General features: G+C 34.5%; 1 protein-coding gene across 4 annotated transcripts in view; it reads left to right on the top strand.

Annotated features, from left to right (window-relative positions):
• Positions 1-26,139, top strand: part of LOC6040513 (1-phosphatidylinositol 4,5-bisphosphate phosphodiesterase) — a 73,381-nt gene that overhangs the window by 32,142 nt on the left and 15,100 nt on the right. For 3 of the 4 annotated variants that reach the window (XR_005278939.1, XM_038265985.1, XM_038265986.1), the window contains exons 2-5: positions 1,976-2,189; positions 2,274-2,333; positions 3,359-3,496; positions 14,849-14,928. Coding sequence is in view for 3 of the 4 variants with exons in the window: in XM_038265985.1 (XP_038121913.1) it covers positions 2,019-2,189; positions 2,274-2,333; positions 3,359-3,496; positions 14,849-14,928 (449 nt within the window). In the remaining variant the exon portion in view is untranslated. Of the gene's footprint in view, positions 1-1,975; positions 2,190-2,273; positions 2,334-3,358; positions 3,497-14,848; positions 14,929-19,887; positions 19,968-26,139 lie in introns of all 4 variants that reach the window. The other variant, XM_038265987.1, reaches the window with a different exon arrangement.

Raw genomic sequence — 26,139 nt, 5'->3', positions numbered from 1 at the left:
TTTTGAAGCACAATTGATTTAGATCAACAATTCTTTCAGTGGCTTCAAGAAGGCAACAACCGGCACACGCTGATTCCTTTTGGTGCTGAAATTCGTTTAATTGAATTTAATACAGAATATTTTATAGTGATGATCAAATTTCTTCGAAATGATCAACGGCTTCACCTTAATCAAATCCAATTAAAATTGTTTAACAAAGTTTTCTCTAAATATGTCACTGATGGACTTATTTATTTTGTTTTGGCCATGTTTTTCACATATTATTTTCTACAAGATGTTTAAAGAAACATTCTATAGTAAAGTATCATGACTAATTTATCATTTCAATTTAAATTTTTCGGGACATATTCAGAACTATTTATGCATAGTGGTCCAGATCGCTAAATTAAGTGGAAATTTTATTTTCTAAAAATTGTGCAATTTTGAAGCTTTGGTGATTTCAGAATCGTTTTTGCAGCTGGGAAGGGGTCGCTTTGGGCTTCGATAATATTGGGGTGGTTCGCGTTTATATTGGTTCAGAAAATCTAACTTCTCAGAATATTTTTGAGATTTTTTATGACTTCTAAGTTGTTGGACATGCTAATTCAAGCAACCTTGTAGAATGCATCAAAATCTTATCTCATAATCTACGCCTTCTAAGACCAAATCAATCAAAAAACATTAGAACAAACCTGGAGTTTTTTTTTTTTTTTTTGAAGAGGTCCAATAAACCAAATTTTTACTTTTTGCTTTTTGGGTGTTTTTTAATACCCCTGATTCAAAGCGGTTTCAAAAACACCCAAAAAGCAAAAACTGGAAATTTTTTTCAAAAAAACTCCAGAAACCTTCTAAATTAAAAAATCAACAAAAACTGAGAAAAGTAAATGTTTTGGAATTTCAATCGACACCATGTTCGAAACCTTTTGCGATATGAAAAAAAAATAATCAAAAACAAAACAAGATTAAAATTGTGCAACACTTTCCATACCAGAACATCCCTCCTAATACGGAAAATGAAGTGGAACTGTCAAAGAACCGTACCGAAAAAGGGCCAAACGCGGCAGCAGCGCGTCAAAAGTCGACCAATTAAAAACTCCAATCGAGCGAACTTGACAGTGCCATAATTTTTCGCGCGCATATGTTCACGCTCGCGACTTAAGTGTGACAACGTCACGTTATGGGCATACGAAACGTTTATGCACCCTCGTTCAGGAAAAGAGACTAATTACTTTATCGCCACTGTTGATATAATGGGGAACGTTCATAAATTACGCTGTTAGAAATTTTCGTTCAAAACAACAACAAAGATTCTTTTTTAAACAGAAACAATCAAAAGTTGAACCACCCTTTCCCTACATTTTCCACCAACTATATGAAATTATTGCAATCGACCATGTAAATTACAATTCAATTAATGTATCTGCCCATGTTTGCTCTCGTTACATGGTTTTCACTTATTTTCCATCCCCATATGTAGTGAGACATATGTTCGTGTGTCGTCACACATGCACACACACACACGTGTGTGCGAGGTGCGTCGCCACCGAGGGGAACAAACGTGACAAATGGCAAACATCATGCCGTTTTAATTTAATAAACTCGCTGTTTGATTTATTTAATTACCACCAAAGGAGGCGGCGCGCGCGGCAAGAGCTGCGGGTACTTGTACGAGCTCACCTGGGCCTGGTGGCGGTAAGGCCCGGCCTGCTGGGATGACCTTGCGTTGCGTTGCCTAGTGGGTACAACGAAATTGGTAAAACGACGACGACGAGGTTGGAAAACACGTGTTGAAACGTATTCTTCGTTTTGCAACATGTTTGGATCAGCAGCACCAATTCAGGAACGATTCTGAACGGCAATCGTAGCTTTTGATTGACTTTTTTTATTCATGCAAAGCAGGGCATACTTGATGAAAAATCTTTGGACTTTGAATTTAATTTGAACTTTCAAACTAAATTTACTAAAATACAAAACATTTTTCTTCCATTCGTTGCAGATCTCATACACCAAAAAAATAAACCACACACACACAGTAAGCCATGACGAAGCGGTTCGAGTTTAACTGGCAGATCCCGGTGCCGGAAGTGCTCCAGAATGGGTGCGTCTTCGACCGGTGGACCGAGGAGAAGGATAACAACGAATTTGAGCCAGACTGCCTGTTCAAGGTGGACGAGTACGGCTTCTTCGTCTACTGGAAGAGCTCGGGGCGGGTAAGTGTACTATATGGCAATTTGAGCGGTTCAACCGGTCTTCCGGCCCTAATCGGTTTACTCTCCGGTTTTCCATTTCAACAGGAAGGTGATGTGATAGAGCTTTGCCAAGTCAGTGATATCCGTGCCGGTGGAATGCCAAAGGTAAGATAATTAATGCGTATTTTCACATTTCGATACTAGTGCTAAAAAGTTCAACTTTTCAGCACCCATTTCAGTTCTATTGAAAGGTATTAACATATTAATTTCCATTTTGTTATTTTTGAAGTAAGAAAAAGTTTGTTGTTCCACGACGAAATTGCAATTTTAAATGGCTGATAGTTTTTCTTCAATTTATAAATTCTTTGATAGGACACCTAGTTGTTGAGAGATGACTTCAATATTTTGATAAACATTTTTTTATAAGTTTTTCAACTGACTACTACTTGGTACAACTATCTAAAAAAATCTGCTCTTAAAAAAACATCAGAATTTTAACATCTAGCCTCACATTTAAAAATTTCAAAAGCAAATGTTTTTCAAAACTTCATGTTTGATTCGAGAATTCGAAAATATTTGAAGAGAATTTCTTTAATGAAGACTACTTTTATCAATTTCATTCTATAACTTTGTTCAACTTACTTGTCACAAAAAATGGCATCAATTTGCAAATGCAGTTTGTATAAGTTACAGTTTTGCGTCATCACTGATAAATCACATTGATTGCTCCAGAAAGTTTTCCTCTGACGTATTTCGAGTCTATCGTCATATCACGGAGCGCTGACTTTCAATGAACTTTTATCGTGCTTGGTTTGAAGCAAACAATCCTACGAAAGAAGCTCCTAATAATTTTCGGTGCAAAACAACCCCGAAAGACGCTTAACCACATGAATGAATTTGCCATCTCAACTCCTTTTTTTTCGCGACAAACAATGTTCTTGAAACCATGGGCTTATTGCTTTCGCGACCCCTTTTTTGACGTCAACTTGAACTCACAATTGAAATCAAAAGTTTCCTCGGAAATAATTAGTGCTCTCTCTTTTCGTTCCAAACTTTTTGATCCCGCAAAACAACTCGATTCCTTGTAACTGAGAGCAGCAAATTCCTATGAAATTGTAGACAACTCGCTTATTACGGAATATTTTTTTTTTCTCTCTCTCTCCCGGCACACGAACTTCAAACCCCATCAGGACATGAAACTGTTCAACCAGCTGTGCAACAAACACGGCGAAAATGTGGAGGAAAAGTCGCTCACAATCTGCTCCGGTACGGACTACATCAACATCAACATGCAGCACGTGGTCTGTCCGGATGCGGCCACGGCCAAGGTAAGCCCAGAAGGAGAAGGAGAAGCTCATCTGTATAGTAAACAACTCGTGGCATTTCGAAACTTTATTCCATTAGCCTGTGGGAGCGAGTTGAGGAACAGGGTGGGAAGGTCAACACACAATAGCTTTATGAGTCAGGTGCGGGAATGAGTAATGAATTGGATTGTCGGATAGTTGAACAGTTGTTGAGCAGTGGCAGGATTGTTTGCGAATTGTTTCCTCCCAGGAAATGGCCCAAGAAGGAGGAGATGTTTACCGTAGAGATCCAATTGAGGCACGTTGACTTGTTGGGAAGGAACAAGAAAATCGACAAATCTCTTTAGGAGTTTACAAGCAAATCCCTCCTACGAAACATGTGCCAATGCCTACTAGACCAACCGAACCACGTGGCCACGTGATCCAAAGTCTGTTGAAAACAGATTTACAAAGTACCACGGGGCTCCACCTCACACAACAGTCAAGTACCGCGGCTCAAGCGTATTACAACGTGCAGTACAATGTCCTCCATCATCGGCTCATAAAATCAGCTGCCATGAATGTGCTCCCATCGCCGTCATCATCATCATCGTCGTCGTCGTCGTCGCGGCGTTATCCCTTCTAATACGTGTGATACGGTATAAAAGGGAATAACGTTCATACACACACACGTACGCACGCACGTACGGATCACTTCAAGCTTCAACGGGCAAATTATCTGCCACAGGATATTAAATGTCAGCCGGAGCAGCAGCAGCCGGTTTCGCGGTGTGTGGTGGCTTTTCCGGCACCGTAATGGGTCACCGAGAATGCCGCGAATGACAGCGCCGTGGCTTGCTAGATCAGATATTATAGCGCGGTACACTCTTTTGATTAGGATTACTTGAGTATATTACGTCAAGCGCTTTTTTGTACTAATGAGTAGTGATTAAAAGTTCACCGTCATTAATGACGGTAGTTTACACAACACGGTAATTTACTATTAACACCAACTGCATTTCAGTGTTTTGGCAACATCGCTGGGAGACAACAAGTTACGTGCAAATCGGATGCCGAAAACATGATAATCAACCTCCATGAAAAATACGTGGAGGAACAAATGCAGGCTCGAGAAATTGTGAAATCTCTTCTGTCATTGGCATCTTTCTTCTGCACCCCATAAACTACATGAAATCTTAGTACTCAATTTCTTTCAAATTTTGAGTTAGCAGAAGATTTAAGATTTTTCAGCAAAAACCCGATTTAATCCACCCAGGGGTGAGATAGAGCCTTTCTTACTTTCAGATGTCTAAAGTAATTTGATATTTTAAAATGTTTTAAAACAAATAAACCTGATACAACTCTCATCAATAGTCAATAGAAGCAGTCATTCAGGGTAATATCGTACTTTTTACTGTCTTGTATTTAATCATGAAAAATACCGTTTATTACTTACCATACTAGTTGAATAAATTTCCAATGATTGAGAATTCTTTCAGTTATTCAAGAACACCATGCAAGTATTTTTATTGTTATTATTATTTTTATTATTTGGTGGACAAAAAGCCCCTTTGAGTTGTGCCAATACGACACTCTCTCAAAAAGGCATAAAAACCACTTTTTTTCATATTGAAATGTTTACAAATTTTATGGCATTTTCACACGGTTTATAAAAGAGACCTAAATGTACCTTTATAATTATCGTTAGTTACATGTATTCAACTTGTTTTACCAGTATCGATATGATAATATAAAACATTCAAATTGGCAAAAAATACATTTACTCTCACTAGCCTAAATTGCAAAACCAATCAGATAAAAAAAACCTAAGAATTTGCTTTAATAAGAATATGTTTTGAACCCAAGCTGCATCTACATCTTTTAAGTGATGAAAACGCATATGAGGCATTTTGCGATCATTGGTTTACATTTGCCAAACATAGTTTTCTTAATGTTTGCCAGAGGAGTACAAAATATTGGGAAATATTTTCAAATCTTGATATTAAAATATAATATTATGCAAACACTACCTCTCGTCGAAACTCACACATTTTGTAGCACACATTCATTAATATATAATTATCTAAGGCTTGTGCAAACCCTATATATGAAATTATTTTACAGATCTATTCAAATTATGTACATCAATATTACGAAACTTTTGATAAACCTATTCCAACTATCATTCAGGAGCAAAATTTTCATAAAACGAAGTTGACTTTATAGCTGTCGGCCACCATTGCTAGTACCAACCACTAGTGTCTTCCTTTTTATCTACAAGGAATTCGCCGCCCTGGGCTCCTAAGTGTATGAAAGTACGGCACGGAGCGACGGCGCCGAATACCCATATTTACACAAAGAATTTTAGAGCGCCCGCCGCGGGATTCGAACCAGCAACCTCTGGATTGTGAGCCAGTGCGCGGTCCGATTGATCCACACGGGCGGGACGTGTTCATAAATTCCGTGTTAACATTTTAATGCCTAATATTTTAATGGCTGCGCGCTATAGAAAAAATATTGCGAAAGTCATTTACAAATACTGAGAGCACAGAAGTATTTTAAATTACATAATTTTAGCAAATAATATTGTTTACCTTAACGCATTTTTGATATCAATTTTTAATATTTTTTAGAATATAAATTCATTTATACAAACACTGTTATTTTACCTCTGTATTTGAAAAAATCGCTTGTGTAATACCGTGTCACTTCACTGCAACTATTTCACGAGAGATAATATATAATAACAATATTTGTTCAAATTCATTCGGTAGATTATTATTTACCTTGGACAGATTATCATTCTACAATTTACAATTAAATTGCCTCAAATTGCACATTTATGCCTTATAGTTAATATGTTATACCTATTTTTCCAAATATCATTCATCACTATGTATGAGCAGCTCATAATAAGTATATTTAATTAAATTCATTTAACAATAACTAACGATTGACCATAACCATGTATTTTCTTACAAATGTTTATTGCTCTTACTCCTCATAAATTCAATTAGCTGACTATAATACCAACAATACTGAAGACATCTGTACTGCCACTCTAATCTAGCACGTCCCGTATGCAGAAACCGCAAGCCGAGAAAAACGTAAAGCAAATTTGTACCACCAATTGTGTTACATGTTAAGTTTTCACAAAACTATGATTTTCTCCAGTCTTTTAGATTAAAGTATTATGTTTTATTGATTTTTTTTAGCAAAATACAATACAGTATTCCATCTTTAACTCAAAATTTACAAAATTACATATGGAATGGACTTCGCTTCGAGCGGCAGTGTACATCAATAATAGTATCCCTAACTTTTTCAACAGATTATAATAACAAAGACTGATATTTTTCCAGGCCCTACTTTTCTATTCTATTTTATTCAATGCATTATTATTATTCAATCATTTCATTAAACATTTTTTTAAGATCAATACTGTCATAAATGCGTTTCAAACTATATCAAGAAGGGTATTGCATGTTACTGTTTTAATTTGGAATGTTCGTAAAGATTTTAATGGCAATCCGCCGTTTCTGCACATAAGCAAATAATTGAAATCATTATGTAGTGATTTTCGCATAGTTACTCCAAACAACCGGAGAAAAATATAAATGGCAAATTATAACTTTGTTTTATTTTGGAGACGTTTCATTGTATGCAGCTCAAAAAATTGAAAATGTTGATCGGAATGAAAAAAATGCTTAAAAAAATGATAGAACCTTCTTTTAAAACTTGTATGAATTTGCAAGACCCACTAATGTTTTTGATATATAGATGTCATTAGATAATGAACTGATGTAATCTCAAATGGAGATTGAAATCAAAATTTGTTCTCATTTTTTCATCCTTACGCCAAATTTAAGATGTTTCTGTTGTTTTGGTACCATCATCAGGAGTGAGATTGAGTCATATAAAAATGCTGAAAATCGTATGATCCAAACTCACCCCCCAGACCCAATGTCACCCCTGTTAACGGTACTATATAAGTGAAAGTTCAAACAAATATTTAAACTGCAGCATCGATTAAATTTAAGATGTGTTGTATCATACATGTTAATCTTACATTTATAGATGAAATCCTAAATTTAACTTACTGTAATCGTCAACGTTGTGTAAAAATAACATTTTAGTTAAATAATTTGTTTTTTGCACACTGAAAATAATAAATTTGAAAATCTGCGGTAGAGCAAAAGAAACAACTATATATCGATCACCATTCCAGTACCTTAAAAATAAATATAATTTAGATTTCATAAAGAGAAACATAATTGAATTCCAGGTGATGCCAACAACGCAACAAAGGTGACTTAACAAAGAAACTGCAAAAAGAAATTGCACTTTATATATTTAGGTTTTGTGAAAAAGTCAAAAGTTCAATTGGGTACAGTCAAATAAACCAAAATAATGATAATAATAATATTAAAACTAAGGGAGAAATATTAATAAATATAATATTATAAAAATAGTTTTTCTGTTCACAGCCATTCACATGTCTCAAAAAGTAATTATAACAAAGTTGCATTTTTTTAATTTAATGTCAATGAAACAAAATACCACACATAACCTTCGGACGCCTAGAAATGAGCAGAAACTTGTAACAGAGACCACAAAAAACCCGGGGGTCGTTGAAGTAGATGACTTTGCTTTGCTTGAAACAAGATAATTTTATTCATTATATAATAACAGAAACTCCGAAAAGAAAGGTTTAGAATCTTTGCAAGTAAATGATGGTCTCAAATTATAGAAAAAAATACGTTTTGCTTCAGCAACTGTGTTTGAAAAATAGAGTAAATCCACAGAAAATATACAATATATTAAATTTAAAGTAATTAGATAAAAATAAGTTTGGTGTGTGTGTGTGTGTGTGTGTGTGTGTGTGTGTGTGTGTGTGTATGTATGTATGTGTGTGATATAGACGAAAACAGTACTATCAAAAAATAACAATAACGACACTTGTTGTATGCCACGAGCAAAGTATGAATCCACCTCAAAATAAGGGCAGAAAAAGAAATTGAAAAAGAAAATAGTTAAGGAAATTGTAACCAACTCAATTATCGTCAAACGAGATACTTTTAGCCATATGTTATCAAATTAGAATTTTTTGATCACAAATCGGAAGAAGACGTAGAGCATAAGAAAAACAATTAGTTTCATAAATTCATTATTATTATTAAAAACATTGATAAACATCAAGGAATCATCATTGCTCTTCTTTAAAAAAAAATTCCTGTGTTTTTCATTTATTACTCTTATTTTCTGCTGATAAATATGTTGCTTAAAATTAGGGAAATAATAGAATAATTTTTGCAATCATTTGTAAATTTGAAACAAATATCTCAGTATGGTTGTAAGACTCATTATAAGAAAAATGCTGTACTGTATTTACTTCTTGATGCTTCTCGAGCTGCGATGCTATAAGAATTTCTTATAAAAATATACCCGTCGCCGAGCCCTCCGAGCTACGATGCTATGGGAAGGTCTTTCTGGTTACTTACAAAAACGCTCACTCAAACCGACAACGTGCCTTTCGATCAACGATGATATAGAAAGGACTTGTTTCATAGAATTTTATAACACATAGTTCCATTAATAAATGCACAGTTTACTCGACGCCGTGCCTTCCGGTCGAAGATGATACAGATAGGACATCTTTGTACACACCATTATTTCATTGTTAGAAACGCCGGCTACTGTAAGATACACAGTTATTGATTTAAAAAGGTTTTCATTGAAACGCGTGCCAACTGAGCAATAGTACTATGAGAAGGACTAATTAATTTCATTTTACATCTATCTCGGACATATGGGAGCTGAGAACGGCGCGACACAAAATTTTGCAAAATTTTACCACATACGAACATCACTCGACCTCCACGGAATTTATTTTCTCAAAATTCGAGGGTTGGAGATAGACGAGTTCTGTCAAGGTGAATCGATAGAGCGTCGAAAATCGGTGCAGTGTGATTTTTTGACGATTTTTCCGTTTAAAATTCATGCTGAATCGACATATTTACGAAGATGGAAATGACGTCCTGGCTTAAAGTAAAACCTATACCTTTCTTTAGTAAGAAAGGCAAAAAGTAAATCGTTCTAAAAATTGATCCGGATTGCCGATCGATGTCGAATTTGTTTCAGATGCTCACTCATGGTCTGTACTATGAATGTAGCAAGAAATTTTGAATAAAATCAGAAATGAAAAATGTTGGCGAAGGTCACCAGGTGGGCTTTTACCTTTTTAGGGATTTATTTTCTTATGGTAGGTCAATCAAACGGCTCTAACTCCAGAACCATATTATGAATCTGGATGAAAATTTGGGAGGTTGTAGGGCTCGAAAAATGCAATTTTGAGATAAATAAAAGATAGTAAAATGAAAAAATTTGACCATATTTTCATTTGAAAACTGTGTATTTTGTTGAAAAGTCTGGCCGCATCCGAAAACAGATGGATATTTCGAAATTTGCGCGGCAACTCGCCCAGGTTCAGCACACTAGCTTTCATCTGCATTTAGAAGAATCGAAATCGGACATATGGGAGCTGAGAACGGCGCGACACAAAATTTTGCAAAATTTTACCACATACGAACATCACTCGACCTCCACGGAATTTATTTTCTCAAAATTCGAGGGTTGGAGATAGACGAGTTCTGTCAAGGTGAATCGATAGAGCGTCGAAAATCGGTGCAGTGTGATTTTTTGACGATTTTTCCGTTTAAAATTCATGCTGAATCGACATATTTACGAAGATGGAAATGACGTCCTGGCTTAAAGTAAAACCTATACCTTTCTTTAGTAAGAAAGGCAAAAAGTAACTGAAGTTCAGTGAATTTCAGTAATTTCCTTCAAACAGGTAATAATATCTTTCCAATTTTTAGCGAAACCGATCAAAAGTCAATGCCACCTTGATCAACAGGAGCTTAAACATTTTTAGTTGGGTTGAATTAGAATCTTGTGCGAAGGAATCCAAATATTTACTATTTGTTGACCAATCAACAACTTCCAATTTTAGATGGCTGATTGGTTTATGAAATCTTCGCATATGCGCTAATTTTTGACATTTATCTAATTTTTTCAAGCTTTGAATAATATCCAAATAACTATGCGAAATTGAATTTTAAGATCCAGAGTCCGAGTACAATTTTCAAACTAAATACAAAAAAATATTTTATAAATTTATGTTTAATCTTATTAATATTTCCAGTATTGCAAAACACACTTTTTTGAATCTATAATATTTTCGGATTTTTAACCCCTTAACGAGATTTTGACGTTTTTCTCCATTATTTGTTATTAATGACTCAGCTTGTAGTGAATGTAAAATAATTTTAGTGATATATCAGAAAATAAATTATAATACTCATGAACAAACTAAAAGCACATAGGGGAAGTTCTCGTATCTTTGGCAGGTTAAGCACTCGCTCCTAACTCCATCCAATTTGCTTATTTTCACTATTTAAACAACAAATTTTGCAAAACTTTTGATAGAAACTTGCTTGCTCACTTCTTATTGAGCTATTTATCACTCGATTTCAGTAGAAAACGCTTTTAATTAGCTTTAATTGAATGTCAAAGTTCTGACCTGCCAACATTAGAGGCACGCTGGAATTAGATGCTGTTCCCCTACCAAACAATTTTTTTTTTTTTTGAGTAAGCTGGGTTCTTTTTTAGCAGCAATACAATATTGCATCAAATCAACATTAATCTATTTGAAATTTAAAACCAAAATTAAATTTCATTTTCAGCGTGACCCATTTTTTTGGTTCTTAGTTCAGACTTAAATCATTCAAACATTATTTGAAGATAACTTTACTGAAAATATACCAACTCACTTTGAATGTAGTAAAATGCTTCTATTGCAAAAGAAATAAAAATTAGCAATTTACTTCAATTAATCGCGTAGATTATAATCTGGCATCAACTTTTGATTTAAAATTGATTTACGAAGCTCAAAATTCTAAAAGTTTCAAGTTTGAAAGTTTGGCATGTTTTTACAAAAATAAATCTCAGCAGCAAACCTGACTCTATAAAATTTTAAGCAGCTGTCCATACAAAAATGATTTGTAACTGTTCGAAAATCTGTACCTCGGGAAAGGATTTTCTGATCGATTTGGTGTCTTCAGCAATGTTGTGTAAATGTTTTTTTTCTAGTTAAGCAAATATAATTTTTGAGTGCAGCAAAAAAAATGCAACATTTTTTACGAAGGATTTTGAATATTGGATATTTACTCAAAAAATTTCCTAAATAAAAAAAAATTATGTACTAAAGGCGATTTATTTGAAATACGTTTTCTTCTTATTGGAACTGACGTCACATAGTCAAATCAATGCAAAAAGTCTGGAAACATAAACATGCTGGTAGTAGGCGAAACAGTAAAATTGTCAGAAATAAGTTGACTACAAAAGGATGGTATTGGTTTTGGCGGCTATTATTATTTTTTTCAATTGGTTTTAGTGAGAAATTCTTGAAAATTTCAGGCCAAAGAGTGTTGAAAAGTACAGTACCGAAAAAATTGCTTTGTTAAATATGTAATACTTTTTCAATACATTTTCATAAATTCACTGTGAAAATACTATAGTAATACACAAACAAAAAGAATACACAGTTCTCCACGGCAAATTTAACCATAACATGTTAGTAGGCTTAGTGATTTTTCACGCTCGAAAATTGCAAATTTCACGGGGACCTCAATTTCAAAACACAAAATTTCACGCAAATTTCGCGGAACTTGAAAAATGTTAAAATAACTCTGAAAATCCTATGAAAAAAAACTACTACTACTACTACTGAAACTACTTATTATGCTTCATTATGTATTATTATGTAAAAAAAATCTTTACTAAATTTGAATGCGAATAAAAAATCTTCCAATTTTCAAAAAAAATCCTCCTGGTTATTGGATGGGCTCTATATATATTTTGAAACAAAATGTAGGGCACGCGTATTCTCATTTACTGAACTGCTCTTGATGACAATGACTAACAAAGCTCAAATGTTTTTTGCTAATTTGCTTCTGTTATATCATTTTACATTTTATTGAATTTCATATCAAAGCTAGATTTGTCCAGTCAAAATGAGTAAAATAAATTGAATTTTCTGCGTCATTTAGCCCATTAAACATATTTTTTAAGGGTTTTAGCTCATTTGTCAAAAACTAAATTTATAAACATTTTGCAAAAATAATATAATTTTTAACAAAATCGAAATTTTTATTCTAAATGAGAAGAGAAAACAAAAAAGAAGTATTTTTTAACTTTCAAGGGAATCATCCACCCAAATAAACAAACATCGTTAAAATTTAACAGGCCCAAAAAAAATTGTTTTATTTTTAAAATATGATTCCAAAGATAAAAAAATAATCTTAATTTTATTTTGAATAAAACAAAGCTTGATTCTTTTAATTTCTTTCAAAACTATACCTTTCAAATAAAATAGCACTAAAATTTTGAATACAGCGAATGAAAATATTACTAAATTTTGTTAGTTTCTGAAAAACTCAAAAATCTCAACATTTCTTCAAATGGTTCATATCAACTTGACACACATATATAATCAAGCTTTTTAATTGAAAACTAATAAAATTTCCCTCCCCTCCCTATGAAGTTGACCCGAAAAATCAGGGGACAAAAAAATATTTTTTTTTTCAGAAAAACTAAAAAATTTCAATGGATTAGCTTAAACAAATTTGAAATTCATTCCCCTGCGTTTTTCATTCCATTTTTAGAATGTTTGGGATCATTTTAAGAATGTTTGGGTTGATTTAAAAGTCTTTCGAATTTTTGAAAATTTTCGATGTTTGTTATCACCAAATGTTTTTTTTTTTTTTGCTAAAATTTTTGTTTTCGTCAAATCTTACATTTTTTGAAAACTAATGATTGCAAAACTACTGAACTGGTGTAAAACATTTTAAAACACTTTTTCCATGCAAATGTTGAAACTATGGCTTGTTATTTCAATATTTATATTTTTTATTTGCATTCAATGATTTGAGAAAATTGATAAATTTCACGAATTTCACGCCGTCTACGAAACCGTCAAAAATCATTAACTCTATATTATTCTCGATTTCACTGGTAAGTTTTCAAACGAGCACTTACAATGAACTCACTTTCATGAGCGATGAACTCCAATGCATGTAAAAAGTCACAAACAGGAATCAGGGAGTAGGAAATAGGACGCGAATATCAAGAAAATGAAGGAATTCGACGATAAATGGGAGAGAATTGGAGCCTAACATTTCAAAAGGGCACATAACTTTTGTAAACAATAGTGTATCCCTTTCACTCAAATGACAGTTTACATAAGGTGTGAAAGGGACACACTCTTGTTTATAAAAGTTATGTGCCCTAATGAAATGGCAAGCACGAATTGAGCGAAAAGAGACCGGAAATGGAAATTTTTCTCTCAATTCTCTCTCGTTTTGCACAAACGATGAACGTTTTGACCAAACGATGATCATTTTTCTTCGTGCGTGTTTGAAAAGATCTGAGTGAAAAAGATACTAGTAATAAAACCAGGGTATTCACTCGCTTAATTCTACAGTGGTTCATAACATTATTTTTATTCCTTTTTAAGTTTGATAAGTTATTTTATGAAAAATCGTTAAATTTTCACACAAACATAAAATTTCACGGGATTTCGCGGAAAAAGCCAAATTTCGCGGATTTCACGCTGTCCGCGAAATCGTGAAATTTCACTAACCCTACATGTTAGAATTGTTTCAGGAAAAAGGCGACGCTTTTTAACGATTATGTTTAACTGATTGTCATATACTGTTAACTAGAATCAGTAAATTGGAAAAATCAGCCCATGTTACCCAAATCGGAAAATTTCAGCATCCTGCTGGATTAGAATAACTTTCCTTCTCACAATATACCTGAATGTGAACCCGATTTAATTCCGTGCAACCGCACATCCCCGATAAAGTTCCTTGTGCCGCAGTATTGACGCTGGAGGTTGTTTAGCTGGTCGTCATAGGCAAACATCAAACGAAGACCGACTTTTAACCTGAACTAGATTATGATCTTAATTGGTGACTGCCGCCTCGAACCACAGCCCCTGATGATGATGATGGTGCGATGATGGCATCTCGTTAACACCGCGTCACCTGCTCTCTTCTTCTAAGCACAGCAGATCAACTCAGATGAGGAGCGCTAGATAGAGCCATTTGCGGAAAATTAGTTCATTAGGATCGTCTTCCCCCCGGATGAAAACCGGACCGACCGACGACCGTCCTGAATTTGCATCAAAGACCACGCGTCTCCACCGAAAAAAAAAACCGAAGAATGTCAGCTACGAAACGAACGAAATCAATCCATCACAATTACCCTGAATATTTTCTTCTTCTCGTTCTTCTTTATTGTGCGTGTGTGTCGTTATTTTCCGCTCAAACACAGGTTTGGCTCGAGGGTCTCCGGAAAATCACCCACAACGGCAAAGCAAACAACTTTTGTCCGATGACTGCGCTCAAGAAGCAGTAAGTCTTTGACCTGGTCTTCTTCTTTTCTTGGTTTCACAAACACGCATGTGGTGGTTTTTTTGGATGTTTTGTCTTAAAGTCATTACACGAAACTAATACAACTGCATGTCCTACGTTAAGTTTTCATGATTTTCTGCATGTTTTCCAAGCTTTCATTTATTTTTCAGGCATTTTTCGAAATGAAGATGTTGAAGTTCGTCTTTAAATTTTCACGCTCTACATTTACATAGCTTTCATGTTTTGTCACCTTGCCTTGACGCGTAACGGGAAATTCAATTATTACTCACTCATTGGCGCGAGCTTTTTCCTCGACGACTTGCTTTCCCAACGTTTTTCTCAAATCATCCATCCTTGCGCGGAGGACCATACCGGAAGACGAGAAAAGCAGGACGGCCTATAGCTTGACGCTTGTTTAAGTTGTTGATTTGGCTGAAAACCCAATTTTTCCACCCCATAAACAGCCAACATCCGGTCGCTGCTCTGCTTCACTTCCTCTTCGTCCCTCCCAGGGTTTCCAATGATTTTGACACGTTTGCAAGTGTAAACGAAGATCAAAAAGAGGAAGGGCGGCACGAGCAGCAAAAAATGTGGAGACTGTACATCTAAAAATACTAACGGAGCACGCCCCAGTGGGCTAACCAATCACGGCGACGAGAATTTAAATATCTCTTTTTGGGACGGACAAACAGGACAAAGTCAGACAAGCTGTCATATCTGTTTGTCTGTGGTGGCGCCGTTGGCATATAACATCACACGACTTCCGGTACGGGATTCGACCAGAAAACCGGAACAATTCTACAATAGGAAGGAGGTTTAGAATAATCACCGCTCAAAATTAGCTGAAAAAAGCTTCTACCTTGTCCAGTTTTGAGATACCACGAATATCTGAACCTGATTTAGATCACTAATTTCAATCAACCTTGTTTTTTCGGTGTTTCTTTCTAAATCTCTCTAATTTAATTATTCAAGATCTAAACGGAAGCTAAACCAGGAAACATTTACTCTTTTCAAACAAATTCGAATCTCTCGATTTAACCCAAACCTCGAAATAGGAATGCTTTCATATAAAATAATTCCACGTCAAAAGGACTGAAAATTATTGAAAGCTAACTTTTTTACTTTTTCTTTTGCAACTTTGAGCAACATTTGTTTTACAATGTTTTAAGATGATATGTTTTCGCTTTTTTCGATAACTTAAAATGTGCAACAAAATACATTCAATCACAGTCTGGAAGTCCAAAATTCCTAGATTGTTTGACTTGAAATATAGGTAATGTTAGTCATAAACATTAAAAAAGTTATATGAAACATTTTTTATTCTTAAACATTTTGACTTCCTATTTAAAATTCCTCTTGTTATAGAAAAAAATTGAAAAAAAAGATTCAACTTCAATTGAATTTTGATCGCAAAATTAAGTAAAAATTTGATTTTTCGAGAAAAAAATGTAGTTTTGATGTCTTTACAGAAGAGTTGTTGCAAAAATGAAGGGGTAACATTTGGATTGGTTGAATATTAGGATGGTTCACGACATTGGGATGTTACAGAAAAGTTACTGTTGGGAATGGGAATTCGTCGAAGAAACCTATACATTTAACTGACAATCCACGTCTTTTACGAGCAAATTTACCTAAAGCACCAGAGGAAACCATTAAAAAAGTACATTTTTAAAACTCAAATATCTCGATAAAACTCGATGAACCTGGTTGCATCCGAATGAAGAAATCTAGCAATATAAACGCTTTCCCAAGTTAAAAAAATAATCATCCCGGTACGGGAATCGATATCACAACCTCTTGATTTCAAATCCAGTAAGCCTTGGTACCATCCTGAAAATAAACCTAGGAAAACAAATGTATTGTTCCATGACAATCCTAACATTGCACTTTCACGCTTTGCAAAGCATATAGATTAGATTAGGTAAGGCGGATTTTCTAGCTATCAAAAAATAGTTAGCGCGAAAATCGGATTTTATGTGAAGATTTTTTAGAAAAATTTAAGTGTTTTTGTTGTTGAATTATTATGCCAAACTGAACCGAAAAAAGCTTTTAGTTGAATTTGTTTTTTTGTTTGTAATACCGATGTGAAACTGTTAACTTTTCCCGTCTTCTGAAAAAACGAAACGGCAAACTTTACCCTACCAAAAATAACAGAACGGAAAATTAATAGGTACCTCGGAAAACCTCGTTGGATAAATGTGCGACTCGTGCTGGAAAAAATCTTCTTTCTGAAATTTGTTGCAAAAACTGCTATTAGGTGAACTTATTGATTTTTTTTTCTTTGAAAACGTTTTTCGATTCAGTTTGGCATGTTGAACAACCAAACAAAAATAATCCGGTAAAAAAATTCAGGAAAATGGTCAAATATTCACTTTTCTGAAAATCTTCGTGTAAAATACGGGTTCGTGCTATCTATTTTTTTGACAGATGAAAACACACCTCTCCTTATCTAATCTACATACATTGTACGCCTTGGCTCAATTCTGTAAGTAGATTTTGATTCAGTGGGCAAAATTTGATGGAAAATCATGCAGTTGGAATTGTTTTTTTTTCGATTTTGTTAGGGTAGTACCATACACATGTTTAAATACAATTGTTAAAATATAACAAAAATTACTTTTTTGTGGTAATTTAAGGGCTTATTCTGGTGGGCGTATTGAGCCCAAATCCCAAAAATGACCTTGAATTTTAAATGAGATTTAACATATAAAGACTTTTTTTTAATATAGATTTATGTGGCATCTTGGCCAGTAACACGATTATTAGTACGTATATTTCTGAAGATTTGATCCGATGCATTTATAAAATTTTCTTATAAAAGGCTTAGATTACAAAATGAATTTAAGTGGCTTAGAAAAAAATAATAAAATTGTTAAAACCAACATTTTTTTAGAAGAAAAAAAACAGCCAGGGATTTTTTTCAAAAAAAAAAAGGTTTTCTGAAACACCCTGAACTGAAATCAAATTTCTACTAAATTTTGCGATCTAGACTATTGTGCACCATGATCGCCAAGACAATAAAAAAACAAGAATGAAATGTTTTGCCAGCAAAATTCCATACCAAACCAAATTGAACCACGCTTATTTGATCTGGAATTGCTGTATTTTTATGTTAGTATTGAATAAATCTCTAGAGTCTAAAAACTCCTTTTTATTGAAAAAAAATAAAAAAGCGATTCAGTAATTTCAAAAATAATTAAAATATTGATAATTTTTATTGAATTAAAGTTTGTTGTCAACGATCGAAATTTAACGTGTTTTTTACAAATAATTTTAAATGAAAAAAGTTATAATTCCTCGTGTTCTTGATAGTGATTTATTTACAACCTGAGTTTTCCGTAGAGAAAAAGTTTTATTTGTAATGAAAAAAGATTTTTTTAAACTTCACACTGTACATTTTGGTTTATTTTTATTAATATGTGACCAAACTCCCAGAGAATCGCTCAACTACACCCACTTGGCGAAAATCGCCCCAGCCTACTACTGCCTGCGCGTGGAAAATTCACTTTGGCAAACCGCCGCCGCCGCCACCGCTTAATTGCATTCTAGTTATTTATGCATTTTCACACCGTGTTTCCTTTCGCACTATGGCTCCCTCCCCCCATATTGGGACGCTGTGGCCAATCGACTTAAGTCAAGCGGTTAATCACTTTCGCAATTGATGATGGTTGACGGAGAGTAGGCTGAACACGGACACGTGCTGGATTATAGTATTTTTTTGTTGGATATTTCTCGACTACAATCTAAGCTGTTTTTTTTTTTTTCTGAGGGCCAAAAATAGCATCCAATTTCAAGAACAAAGATAGATGACTGGTGCTTCGTTTCCCACCAGTTAAACTTGTTACCCAACTTTTCACTTACAAAACATCGATTTATGTGCTGTTGTGTTGTTATGGGTATTAAATATTAAAAGGCGTTGTTTCTCGAGCCCTGGAGGCACCTCCTCCCTTGTCAATGCACAGCAGCAGCGACTCGAAATCTAATTTATTCCTGACCTACATCGTAACCGTACATCATCGTGTAAGAATAGAGCAAAGAGCTCGAAATTTCTCCTCTTGACTGACACACGTATCTATAGGTAAGGCGACGGAAGCCCTAACAACTCTTTACTATTAGCTTTCTTCAACTGGCTTTCAGTACCAGCCACCAACTATTGTATTGTACGGCTTAGTATCTCCTTACGGGGTAGAGATCAAAAAAGTTTGTTTTGTCTGAATCCAAAAAGTTTGAAAGATTTTTATTTAAAAAAAAAACCTTATAAAAATTAAAAAAATCAATTTTGAACCACCCTACCCATCCATTTCGTCACGAGTGCCGCCGTGTATGTCACCAAACGGAAGAGATTGACTGAATCCTCAATTCATGAACTATTTATCACTTCGTTTGCCGCGTCACCTGGTGCCCCCTCCGTGCCCTGGCCGTGGCACTTTACTATCGCTAGTTCAGGAGATGTGCTCACGTCGTGGAGGTCTTGGTCGTCGCAAGTCATAGCAGGCTCTGTTCTCCTCGCACCAGTGTCAATTTAAAATGGAATTCAAATTCAATAATGGCATGTACGAGGGTGAGAGCGCCTTCATGCCACTACAGTCGACGGGAACTGGTGTCCTTGAACCAGGAGGGGAACAATGGTTTGGGTTGCTGGGATGATATTTTTTATGAATATTATTAAAAATATATCTGTTATAAATACTATAAACTCGGTTTTAGAAGAAGAAAGACAGAAGCCGTTCAAAAGTTTGCAAACTAAATTCCTCTAACAATAGATGAAACCACCCTAACCAAGTTTCAACAGCCAGCGAAAGGACAATGCAAATCAGATTGATTGTATTTAGTGACGATTGAAATCTAAGCAGATATCGAAACGACAGAATGGTTTGCGAAAGAGAAGGCGGCGGCCTCTGATTTTATGTATATAGAGAATTGAATTGATAAATTTCCATTCCTTAATTTTCCATCCAGCTGTGGCAGCAAGGACTTCGGGATATAACACACAATAACAAAATGAATAACTCCTGCGTCAGGCTGAACCTCATGAAGCAGTAGGTTTATTAAATTACTTATGACAATTTCCAGTGTTGCTAAAAATGGTAGATTGCTAGTGTAATATCAAAATTGCATTGAAATGTGCTAGAAAACCCCAATTCAAAGTGTGACGCCAAACTTCACGGTTAAGGACCAGAAAAAAGCCTTTGTTGTTGCGATCCCTCATTACCGGAGAGATGCGTGGCGGTGTGGTGTTGTGGCAATTTGTGAGCATCAACCAACGACAAATTGGAACCCTCGGCCAAATGAGGAGCAGCGCAAGCAACTCTTTTCGGGTGTACTCAACCCGTGCCAGAATAATGATGTGGCCGTTGTTGTTCGTCGGTCGGTGTCTAGTCTTGTTGGGTCTTGACTTCCGTCAGAGTTTTTTTGTTTTTGCATTTATTTTTGTGCAATCCCAGTTGGCTTAGAATACTTCAGCCGAAATTTTACTCTCTAGATTTCAATCAAGCTGTCAAAATTGGGTTCCACTAGAGGAAAGGAGCAACTAGCGGCTAGGAATTTAGACAGGTATGATTTTCATAAAGTATTCGCCTCCTATTCTCTCCCACTGAAAACTGGGGACAATGTTTTTGTTGAATCGTGACGTCAGAAATGAACTCAAATCACTCAAAGTTCATTTCTGGAGTTTTTTTTTTTGAAAAGGTCCAATAAACCAAATTTTCAGTTTTTGCTTTTTGGGTGTTTTTTAATACCCCTGACTCAAGGCGGTCTCAAAAACACCCAAAAAGCAAAAACTGAAAATTTGGTTTATTGGACCTTTTCAAAAAAAAACTCCAGATTTTTGTGAGTGACTTTAGCAGTTTGGCCTAGTTTGAAAATCATACCTGTCAAAATTCCTAGCCTCAAAATTTTGTCGCGAGTTGCTTTTCTCCTCTATAGAGAAGAAAATTGTGTGAGTGACTTTAACAGACAAGACGTAAAGTTAGGAATCTGTTTCAATCATTACAAATTTTATGTCATTTTTAATTCAATTCCTTACCGGTCTCCTTGATTTTTTTTCGATTATTGTTGAACTTTGAGTATCGAACTAGCAACTTTGGATTGGTAGTTTACAAAAATAACTTGAAGCGTTTGAGACGGTATGTCCACGTCTTCTCCTATTTGAAAAAAAAAATATTCCTATTACGAAACACATTTAGACATAAATGCTTCCCCACATTCACAGCTAAATCTAGCTTTTTTACATATCCTTATCTCAACGCTCCCAGTGCTCCCAGTTGGTGTTAATGCGGGTATCCCAACTGGACAAAATTATATTGTGAGGGAGGGTCGGTGCCGGGGATATCGTTTAGTCAGCGTGGCCACCGGATTATCACACCGCCACCACCCCCGATTGATATGATTTAATAATAGCCACAGGGGTGCGGTGGGGGCCAGCCATCCGGTAAGCCAGGACTCACATCAAAGGGCCACATAACCAGCATCAGCATCAGGAAGCTGTTGCTACTCGTGCCAATCGTCGGTTGGCTTCGGTTGAAATGACGGGGTAGAGGCGATGACGTGATTAATCGGGACACGTGTGTTTCCTTCGCGCGGTGACCGCCGAATCAGCACACGCGTGATCCCTGGCAATAGTGAAATCAAGCGTGTTTAAAGGATCTTACGATTGATTCTAATCAAATCACAATTCATCTCACGTGATAAAAATAGTCTGGGAGCTCGATAGCCATCAAACGGACCCAACTTCACCCCATTTGCTCTTTATCGACACACACACACACAGCATCAACACCTCGTTAGAATGAGATGTGATGAAGCCGCTCACGTGGAGTTGGTTGAACCTCTCGACAACTCTGAAAGGCCTAGCTAGGCCGCCCCCCCTTCATCGTTATTGAGTTATGGCGGTCGGTACATCATTATAGTTGCAAGTATCATCGTCATCCTTCTGGACTGTTGGCCTTTCGGCTGGGCCGCCAGGGCCAGGGCTATTCATATGGCAAATGTGAAAGATAACACAGATACACACAATGCTAATTCAATCTCACTTTACCTACCCGACGGGGCCTTATGTGAGGGAGGGAAGGGCATCGATCGGATAAAAAAGGCAATCATCAGTCACGATAAATAACCGTGCGCCCGCTCCACTGTACATCTTTGAGTCCAATAAAACTGGCGATGTGCTTGGCGAATTTAATCTCTGCTGTGATATTCAACGTTTTGCCACAACTGAACAGATGGAGTAATTTTCCAACTTTCTATTTATATCAATTTCAATATGAAAATGGCCCATAATTGGTCAGGAAGTTGTTGGGCCCAAAAAGTGAAACAATTTTTTTTTATTTCCCAATAAAGAATGATTCCATTTTTTAAAGTCTCCTCATAATTTCAACCGATTTCTTTCGTAAGCAAATAAAAGGTTATCAGTTGGAATTTTAAGGTAAAATAGTTTGAAAACTAAAAACCAAAAACAGACTGCAAATGAAAACATCTGAAAAGTCGTATGAAACTATAAAACTCCGTTTTATCGGATTTCCTGGATAATTTCACAAAATAAACTAAAAAAATTGGAGAAGCTCCTAGATACAATTTAAAAAGTTGAACTCGTTCACAAACGAACATTTTGGTACTTAAATATTAAATTTTTGAGTTTCGGCCATTTTACTGAATGAAAGTATGTTTTGCACTTTTTCGCGTTGATTTTTTGGAAACTGCATTTCGGAATCCTTCACGCTTCAAACTATATTTTCCTTTTAAGTCCAACTCATAGTCTCTTTTCACGTCCAAAAGAGCTTAAATCGCTTGCAACAGAGTTTTAACTTTTTGAAAAAAAAATAAAATATTACACTAATGGCCATATGATAAAATACACGTCTAATTTAATTATTTTAGGCCAAGGAATCTCCTGAACAATTGATTTTCTAATGATAATTAACTGAAGTCTACCGAAAATTTCATCTTCAATTTGAATATGAAATTTTACCGAACAGAAAATCCACAAAATTTTACCAAATTCGGTAAAAAAAAACACCTGAATGTATAGCTTAACTTCTTCACAAGAAACAATTTTTATTTAAAGTTGTTGTCCCTCGACAATGGTAAAAAGTAATAATATATTTAAAAGTCCCTCAGCTCTGGTGAAGGTTGAGAGGGAGGCAAAAAATCAAATTTCAATCCTAAACTTTAATATTTTTTTAATTAAAAATTGCAAGTATGCAACCCCCGAAAATTAGCAAAATATTAATGAATTTTTTTCAATAGTTTTAAGTATTTTTCCGGTCTGTATTCCGATATAATTTCAAATTAGCAAAAAGGCTAAAAGACCATTTTGGATAAAAAAAAAACAAACATAAACGCTATACACGGGGTCTTTTTCAGGGGGGTAGTATTTGTTGAGAAATAGCAAGAAAATTGTCATATACATATGAAAGTATGGAACATCCCCGTTCATTTGCGGGGCGAACGAAAATCTTTGGTAAGGAAAAATTAAAGTTATCCTCATTTGAAGTTTTTGAACTTTTTTCTATGGAGCGAAATTTCGTCTATTTTAATTTAGTATTATTATAAGTCTACATGGACATGATTTATGGTTCAGATCATATCATTTCTTATGGGAAATGATGCAAGGAACATTTTTCCTGAAGCACGCAAAGTGATTGAAAATAAGGGAAAAAAGTTATAAAGGTTTTATTGGAAATTTGGGAAATTTTCTGATGAAATGGCTCACCCCTTTCCCAAAAACCGCAATGTTTTTGATATTTTGATCATTATTTTGATTGAATTTTGAGAAATGTTTCTGGGCCCATTGAGTATATAAATCACTACAGAAAAGTATAATTGGTTGGGTTTATGCTCAACTGTAAGTCACTTTTATGAATATTGGATTTCAACCAAATCAACATATTTTTGTGTGTTGTGATTATAAAATGTACCGTTTTCATTATATTTCCACTTTTTTTTGTGAGTACATGGTCCACATGATAATTTTTTAAATCTAATTGAGATCTGCAGTGTAAATACAATCACAGGGTTTCTATTTGAATGCATTTTGTTAATTTGCATAAACATTTGGGCTATATTATTTCTATTGATACTACAGAGTTGAACTTGCAATTATTAGTAATAAAATAAATATTGCGTAAAAATCAGTAAAAAGTTTTAATGTATGTAAAACTATTAATGTAATCTCAAATATTTGAGCTTAACTTTCTAAACATCCAATCTGGCATCAAAATTTGAAACAATGAAAAATGTAACAATTAAATTGTTTTGCTAAAAAACACACAAATAATTGATCATTTTAATTACAATATTATCACCTGACCTCAAAATAAGTACGAGATCTCCCGTGAGTTTTAATAAGACTAGGAGGAGGGGGTCTGAATACTAAAAACATTACGGTTTTTGGGAAAGGCGTGTGCAACTTTATAAGAGCAATTCTCTACGAAATCGGTCTTTTTTCTTCAATTTTAATTTTTGTATTTTTTAATCCGGCTGAAACTTTTTTGGTGCCTTCGGTATGCCCAAAGAAGCCATTTTGCATCATTAGTTTGTCCATATAATTTTCCATACAAATTCGGCAGCTGTCCATACAAAAATGATGTATGAAAATTCAAAAATCTGTATCTTTTGAAGGAATTTTTGATCGATTTGGTGTCTTCGGCAAAGTTGTAGGTATGGATACGGACTACACTGGAAAAATAATACACGGTAAAAAAATTTGGTGATTTTTTATTTAACTTTATCACTAAAACTTGATTTACAAAAACACTATTTTTAATTTTTTATTTTTTGATATGTTTTAGAAGACATAAAATGCCAACTTTTCAGAAATTTCCAGGTTGTGCAAAAATCACTGACCGAGTTATAAATTTTGAATCAATACTGATTTTTCAAAAATCGAAAAATTGGTCGCAAAATTTTTCAACTTCATTTTCGATGTAAAATCAAATTTGCAATCAAAAAGTACTTTACTAAAATTTTGATAAAGTGCACCGTTTTCAAGTTATAGCCATATTTAAGTGACTTTTTGAAAATAGTCGCAGTTTTTCATTTTTTTAAATTAGTGCACATGTTTGCCCAGTTTTGAAAAAAATATTTTTGAAAAGCTGAGAAAATTCTCTATATTTTGCTTATTCGGACTATGTTGATACGACCTTTAGTTGCTGAGATATTGCAATGCAAAGGTTTAAAAACAGGAAAATTGATGTTTTCTAAGTTTCACCCAAACAACCCACCATTTTCTATCGTCAATATCTCAGCAACTAATGGTCCGATTTTCAATGTTAATATATGAAACAATTGTGAAATTTTCCGATCTTTTCGAAAAAATATTTTTGGAATTTTCAAATCAAGACAAACATTTTAAAAGGGCGTAATATTGAATGTTTGGCCTTTGTGAAATGTTAGTCTTGATTTGAAAATTCCAAAAATATTTTTCGAAGAGATCGGAAAATTTCACAAATGTTTCATATATTAACATTGAAAATCGGACCATTAGTTGCTGAGATATTGACGATAGAAAATGGTGGGTTGTTTGGGTGAAACTTAGAAAACATCAATTTTCCTGTTTTTAAACCTTTGCATTGCAATATCTCAGCAACTAAAGGTCGTATCAACAAAGTCCAAATAAGCAAAATATAGAGAATTTTCTCAGCTTTTCAAAAATATTTTTCAAAACTGGGCAAACATGTGCACTAATTTAAAAATGAAAACTGCGACTATTTTCAAAAAGTCACTTAAATATGGCTATAACTTGAAAACGGTGCACTTTATCAAAATTTCAGTAAAGTACTTTTGATTGCAAATTTGATTTTACATCGAAAATGAAGTTGAAAATTTTACGACCAAAATTTCGATTTTTGAAAAATCAGTATTGATTAAAAATTCATAACTCGGTCAGTGATTTTGCACAACCTGAAATTTCTGAAAAGTTGGCATTTTATGTCTTCTAAAACATATCAAAAATAAAAAATTAAAAATAGTGTTTTTTGTAAATCAAGTTTTAGTGATAAAAGTTAAATAAAAATCACCAAATTTTTGTATTATTTTTCCAGTGTAGTCCGTATCCATACCTACAATTTTGCCGAAGACACCAAATCGATCAAAAATTCCTTCAAAAGATACAGATTTTTGAATTTTCATACATCATTTTTGTATGGACAGCTGCTAAATTTGTATGGAAAATTATATGGACAAACTAATGATGCAAAATGGCTTCTTTGGGCA

Source organism: Culex quinquefasciatus, chromosome 3, assembly GCF_015732765.1.
Source record: "Culex quinquefasciatus strain JHB chromosome 3, VPISU_Cqui_1.0_pri_paternal, whole genome shotgun sequence".
Taxonomy (NCBI): domain Eukaryota; kingdom Metazoa; phylum Arthropoda; class Insecta; order Diptera; family Culicidae; genus Culex; species Culex quinquefasciatus.
This window is presented reverse-complemented; position numbering and strand designations above follow the sequence as displayed.